The sequence below is a fragment of the Pseudorasbora parva genome, chromosome 21, assembly GCF_024679245.1.
Source record: "Pseudorasbora parva isolate DD20220531a chromosome 21, ASM2467924v1, whole genome shotgun sequence".
In the NCBI taxonomy this organism is placed as follows: Eukaryota; Metazoa; Chordata; class Actinopteri; order Cypriniformes; family Gobionidae; genus Pseudorasbora; species Pseudorasbora parva.
The window spans coordinates 28,888,269-28,895,826 of NC_090192.1; the positions used below are offsets into that span (position 1 = coordinate 28,888,269).

Consider the following 7,558-nt stretch of genomic DNA (forward strand, 5'->3'; position numbering starts at 1 on the left):
TAACATTGCGGGATATGTATCAGAGTCGCCAGGAAAGCGGAAAAGAGAATTAAGACGTTAACGCAACGGGCAAATCAACAAGACAAAAGTAAATATTGGAGTGGCCTTTCCAAGATGGAAAGAGCTCATGAGGAGCAACGATTTTAAAAAGAACGCTGGCGTTGCCTGCTTTCTTTTCGACAGGTAATATTAATTCAGCCTATTTGTGTATATTGGAAGTTTTATTGTTGCTTGGCTAATTGTATCATGGTGTGCTGTGCATAACACTAGAACGACGTCTAGGATAGTTTTCCTCGCGTCAATGATGAAAAAGTATTGTTTACCTTATAACATAAATCCGTGTTCTATGACGGATAACATGAGATTAATATTTTAATTGCATTATAATTTGTTTGCCTTACGCTAGTGATGTCGTACAATATACACAATAACGATAGCACTGATAAAATAACCTGATAGCTGATGTTAGCAATGGACTGGTTAAAAATAACGAAAACGTAAAACTATTATTCATTTTACATAGATTAATTTGATCATAGATCATTTGGTAAATTAAATAACTGCAAATTATAATCGTTTTCAAAAGTTACCTCATCACATCAAGCAACACTCACCGAAGAGGTCGAACTGGAAGCCATGACTAAATCGGCCACCGTAGGAGTTGAAACGAAATCGAAATTGAGAGGAGCAGAAACTATTATTCACTGGATGTCATATACCTTTACACCACTAGATGGGGGAAAATATCACACAGTGTAGCTTTAAAGTTGAGAATTTTAACATCGGGCTCAATGAGATTCTGCTCCCTTCTGGAGCCTGTCCCTAGTGGCCAGTTGAGGAATTGCAGTTTACATTACTTCCGTATTGGCTTCAAGAGAGATCGCGGGAGGTTGCCGCTTGGTTATGACGCAATCGTTAGCCTATTTTTACAAAAACAGCTTCTGCGGGGCAATAGTGTAAGATACAAGGTAAAGGAGCCTTTTATGCATTGTCGTGTTTCTTTAGAAATAAACAATGGACAAATGGAGTCTTTAAACGCCTCAGATGTAAAGTTATTCACTGTCAAAGTGATTCAAAAATGAATGGGAGTCAATGGGATGCTAACAGCAGGTGATGGCTTGGTTAGCAATGGCAGCCCCTAGGGGTGGAACACTTTCCGAGCGCTAGATTACCCCCTTGGTCCGTCATCGCCTAAAGCCCGCCCTGATGATTTTTATTGGTTCAATCAGTTTCTGTTCGGAGATAATTACTCCTCTATGGAGCGAGACCAGACCGAACTGCCTGACCTAAACATTTTGTGGGCGGGGCTAAGTTCGGCTGGCATCCAGGCTACAACGGCCTAGGAGGAGTTCGAAAAAGTTTTTGGAAAATTAAAAATGACAGGAAAATTTGCATGACAGAAAACAACGAAATTAATTTTGTTTATAGCCCGTATGGTTCAAAAGTTATTAGCATAAACATGAGTGCAAGTTTGGACAGGTGGTGGCGCTAGAGGGATTGAGTTTGAGACTCCACATTTTCTATGTTGACATGTCATATGTTGACATTGACATATGTGTGCCAATTTCCACAACTTTTTACCATACGGTTCTATGGGCTGCCATAGACTCAAGAGCAGAAGACGGAAGAAGAATAATAAGAACAGGAACGGATACAATAGGTGCCTAAGCACCTTCATTGCTTGGCCCCTAATAAATTCATGTGACGCAGTTCCCATAGACTAAATATGGTCATCAATTCTACCCCTTTTAATCCTACTTTATCTAGTTGGAATGACGTGATAAATTTTTATAGTTTTAACTAAATGATTTTAAGTTCATACAACATTGCATACATGACTGCAACAAATTATTTCAAACCAATTCGATTTTGTTCAACAGTTTATTTTTTTTAGTGTATCTGGAAACCAACTCTCATGCTGACAGGAGTGAATCCAGCACCTTCTGCCAAAAGTGTTGGGTGTGAATAAATGTCATGGCCTGATTCAGAGCTTAAACTGATGAGATCTTATAAAATCTCATCTTGACAAGTATTTTTGACCTCACTACTGCCTCTTAGCTAGCAGTCATTCAAGATTACAGTAATGCTTTTCCATTGAGTGTGCATTTCCCATTCATCCGTGATGCTTTTCTTAGAGGTAATGAAATAAATTGTGCCTTTCTTACCACTTTGCTATGCTATCTAATAGAGTAAAGTTCATTTGAAAGCAATCAGACTGTTTTATGTGAGAGCCAAGAAGCCTCTTTAGATCACTGGCAAGCATTATGATGTTCATTCAGTCTCACACTCATAACTGAAAGTGTCTGGTTTAGCGGTTTAGAGAACTTGCAGTCAGAATTTCCATAAGAGAGAATTGCTTTTGTCACACCCATGTTTGAAGCGCGTGCCAGTGTGATCTTGTGGTTAACATGGGCTTGTCAGCACAAACACATGTCTGAGGAGAACAGATTCCCAGCAGATGACTTCCACTAGCCTTCTTAAGAAAAGAGACATGCCAATGCCAAATCCTAGTGTTATTCTTTAGTATTATGGTTTGGGGAAAGTGGTTAAGATCTGAGCTTTGATCTCTATAATAAACCAAGATAAGTAAGTTTTCATCATAACAGGAAAGGACGTTGATTATGTGTTGTTTTTAAGAAACTCTAATAAGTTATACACAACTACACACCGTCTCATTTCCTCAGTGTATCGAATGACGTGACCTTAAAGTGTGATGTATACATTTCAGCACCTCAGAAATATTTCAGGACAGTCTTCCCCCAAGGGTTTGTTCAACCAGAAAAGGATGTTTATTTCAACTGCTGTGACCTGTTTGGGGGTCAGAGGAAGTGAGCAAATGAGTCTGTCTTCCATGCAAGTTGTGAAATGACTGATGACTACAAAAGATCCCATATAGATAAAGTTTTAAATAAAAAAATTAATAATGAACAAAAAAAAGTCCAGAAATGCATTCCTAATATAAAAGTAAAAAAAAAAAAATCATACATTTCTAAATATATTTATATAAATGTATTTATATATGAATTTAACCTAGATGCATTTTAATATTGGAAATTGAGTTTGTTGACTTTTGAAGTACATTATGTAATATATTCCAACATTTTAATTTAAATGAAATATATTTTTAATCTAAAAAAAATAAAAATAAGCATGAAATGTTGCAATAATCGTATCTGTGTTGGGGTACACTCTGCTGGGAAGGCTTTCTAAAAGATTTAGGAGTGTGTCTATGGGAATTTTTGACCATTCTTCTAGAAGCGGAGGCACTGATGCTGGACGAGAAGGCCTGGCTCGCAGTCTCTGCTCTAATTCATCTCGAAGGTGTTTATAACACAGCATCCCACACTTTGCATTGCACATGGTGATGTAAGGCTTGGATGCAGCTGTTCAGCCATGGAAACCCATTCCATGAAGCTCTCTACGCAATGTTCTTGAGCTAATCTAAAGGCCACATAAAGTTTGAAGGTTTGCAGTTATTGACAGACCATACTCTGTGATTGTAAGTGGCCCTCCACTTCATGGCTGAGTTGCTGTTGTTCCCAATTGCTTCTAATAACATTATAATACCACTAACAGTTGACTGTGGAATATTTAGTAGTTATGAAATTTCACAAATGGACTTATTGCACAGGAGGCAACCTATCACGATACCATGGCTGAATTTCCTGAGCTCCTGAGAGCAATCCATTCTTCCACAAATTCTAGAAACCTAACGACAGCAAATCTAATCTGCTGTGAGTGTCGTCTAGCAACTCTCAATACACTTCTGAGCTGTAAAAACCAAACTCTGGTCGGGCCAATCACATCATGTATAGAGTCAGTGGGCGGGGCTTAACATAATGACGGCCGACTTGCACTTGTATGCTACTAGTAAACACAGAAGCTGGCAAACAGCGGTCTTTCGAATCAGCTTTGACCGCGACTCTGGAAGACTTGGAGTTAAGCTTTTCTCTGAGAAAAGAACAAAGAACAGCACTGAAGTCATTCTTAAGAAGGGAAGATGTGTTCTGAGTTTTGCCGACCGGATACGGTGAAAGTTTAATCTATCAACTAGCTCCACTTCACCTTCGTTGCTCTGGTTGGTTGTAGCACTATCCAAATGCATGCAGAGGGAGTTGGACAAGCATTTATCCCACCTCTCAGATTGAGCCCTTTCAGTGGTGAGTTTCCAGACCAAACATCTTGATGTGGGTCTGGCTTGTCAGGCTATTGTAGAAGCAGTCGGCATGCCTAGGTGCTTGACTATACAGCTGTGGCCATGGCATGGAGTGATTGGAACACCTAAATTCAATGATCTGGAGGGGTGTCCCAATACTTTTGGCAATATAATGTATATTTAGCATATAAAATATTTGAAATAGTTTGGGAATATTTTTTTTACGGTCATATGCCATGCCATTATCCCCTCTACTCGAGGAAAAGGTTCTGGTAATTTTCTGCTATATTATCCATTAAGTTTACAGATGTTTGCGATGCGTAATTCAAAATGCAGTGAAAATACCTGTAAAAAATCCTTTATATTAACACATTATTGGGCCAGTTTTTTTTTTTCGTGGAACACATAGGCTTTATCTCTGCTTACTAACATTTACATTTTGAGTGACACACAAACATCTCAGCCAACAAGCTCAAGGAAGCCTTATTGTGAAAGAGAATATTACACGTTCTCACAATTGTAATAAATCTTCAACAAAAAATGACATATTTCAATCACAGTGGCATCTTTTTCCGTTCAGACCTGACCAGTCAAGCCTGGGCATTGATATATACGCACATTTCCTGTATATTAGAAGGTAGTCCAGGATGCTTTAAAAAAAAAATTGATCATAGTTTTCATTGCTCAGTCATTTCTATTTTTCACCACCCACTCAAATGCATGTCTTCATTGCAACTATGTAACACTTGCAATCTGTTTGAGCATGTTAACCCCACCATTTTGATTGATTCATTTAAAGTGAAATGACAAAGTGCTGGATTGTAAAGAGACGCAGCAGGACACATGAAGTGGTCTTTTTTCTGGGAGTCAAATTGAGTTTGAGCTAAATTATTTATTAAGCCAAAAAGTTTTGTAAAAGTTTTTTACATTTATATATATATATATATATATATATATATATATATATATATATATATATATATATATATATATATATATATATATATATATATATATATATATATATATATATATATATATATATTCTAATGCCACATTTGCTTTATCAAATAATTTATTTACATTATAATTTTACCACATCAGACTTTCCATTTCAAAAATTAGACTTTGTTTTATTTTGCAGCAAACAAGTTGTATCATGTGCCATAACATTCTTAAACCGAACCTAACTGATGTTAATCAGCTTTTAGTAAATGCTTTGTGGTTGGTGATCACTTGAATTTTCAGTGAAGATTACATATTACTATACTAGTAAACTTATATTTCCTCAAAAAAAATCACAATCTTCTTCTGCTTTCATGTTCATAAAAGTACTATAGTCAGATGGAGATACAGCACAGCACAACTTCTTAACTTCTTAAAAAAGATAAAGCTTTTGTTCATTACTGTGCAGAGGTCATTTCAATATGCATTTTTAGCTTTTTAACTTTTTTTTTTAAATCATGTGAACAGGGGCACAGTTTGTCTATGACAGTTGTTCTCACTGATAGTGCATGAGAAGACCACATCTGCAGGACGTTGGTACAAATTGATCTCAGACTCAACCCACGCATCACTCACACATCTGAATATGTCAAGTGAGATCTCAGTGACATGCGATCAGAGCCTGTATAGCCACACAAGCTTTATGCAATGACACGTAATATACCACACTCTGAGGCCACAAAGAATCCATTTTGCATGCAATATTTTCCTATACGTCCTATATTTCACATTAAACTTAAATATTCAAGTATTTAAATAGTTTGAGTATGCATTTTTCTTATTTCAACTTTTTTTTTAAACAATTTCCTTTTTTTTTTAGAAACTTGTCTTGCCCAAAGATGCATTAGGTTTTTAAAGTACTCCTATAAATAAAAAGGAATTACTTCAGTTAGGCTTCCAAAAGAGGCCCCGTGTGTGGGAGGGCTGGACTTCCTCAATTGCACATGACTGGAATAATGAGGAACATCTACACTGACTTTGTTGTGTCAGCTACAGGAAGTTTGGTTTGCTCAAGACATTAAGTGGAAGATGGCACAGTGAGTACAAGTTTGCTCATTTTAGCATGAGAAGGAAACTTCTCCTATCGAAAGCATTCTTGTAATTCCTTGCTTCTTGCAAGAAAGCAAAACTCCATCAGACATGTTGTAGCTTACAATAACTACAATAACTCCAACTAACTAACTAAATACGCTTTAGTCATGGTTACAATGGGGGAAGTTTTGTTTCTGTAATTGCTCTGTTACCAGACGGCCTTTCCACTTTTAGGAAGAAATCCTCTGGCGTTATGTAACAGTCTTTCTCTCCCTCTTCCTGATGCTGCCTCAACGCTCTCAGTCCTGCACAAACTCTCACAGGCTCTACTGCTAAAGATGTTAGATGGACACCAGATGCTGAAACCTGATGCGTCAGAAGAATATGCAGCCTGCAAAGGTTTTCTGTATTTTTTTAATCTTCCTTTATTTACTTTGCTTCTTATAATGTGTTTGCACATCCCAAATGTAGTGCAAGATCACAGAACAAATGTGGATTATCCAGCCACTTTTCCAGTTCCTGATATACAATAAGGCTTATTAGCAGTAGTAAATATAACTGATGCATGAACTTTTGAACTGTTTGACAGGCAGTCAAACAGTTAATAAAAAACAGCATGCTTCAAAGAACATTTTATAGCCTTTTAAGCTTAACTGAGAAAGTTTTGGGGTCTAACAATGCCCTTCTGGAATTTCCATTGTGATCATGTCACTGATTTAAGCAGTAAAATGCTAATTATGTCATTTGAGTTACTGCTTAGTTAATTAGTTAATTCAGCGAACAACAGATCTTTAATTAGAAAACCACTAAAAAGCATGCGGGAAGCTAAAAAAATAAACATAATTCCCCAAGTTAACACAAAGATGAATAAATTACCACTCATGCATAACCACTAACTACATGTAAGAATCTTTAAGAAAGCTTGATTTAGTGCAAAAAATAAATAAATAACTAAAAATCAGATACTTGTGAGTATATTTGCAGTTAGCCAAATCATTGTCCTGAAGTTGTGTGCCACTTTTTCTTTGTTCCTTCCTTTGTGCATCACTTACCAAATTACATCCTGCCCTGCATGAACCCAAATGGTGAAGTGTGCGTTCATGTGAGTGGTTGTCTTAGACTCACCTCCTTGTTCATCCATGAATGCAGCGACCTATAATCCTCTCTCTCTCTCTTTCTCTCTCGCCCTCTTTCTGACTCGTTCCAGCTCACAGAGTGTTGTTTCGGACGTTTGGCTCGGCTCTCTTAGAGGGTCTTTCCCATTCTTGAGGTTCTTTATAAGGCTAGGGGGCATGAGTGGGCGGGCCAGACGCCAAGCTTTCTCCCTCCCTCCACCACCAACCATGTTAACGATCTGCTTGTTAC

The 7,558-nt window shown here is 37.3% G+C and overlaps 1 protein-coding gene across 1 annotated transcript in view; it reads right to left on the reverse strand.

The window, feature by feature from the left end:
- Positions 1-7,558, reverse strand: part of entpd1 (ectonucleoside triphosphate diphosphohydrolase 1) — a 29,882-nt gene extending 22,324 nt beyond the window's left edge. Inside the window, exon 1 of the mRNA XM_067429744.1 lies at positions 7,319-7,558. Coding sequence (XP_067285845.1) covers positions 7,319-7,334 — 16 coding nt within the window. The 5' untranslated portion in view covers positions 7,335-7,558. The remainder of the gene's footprint in view (positions 1-7,318) is intronic.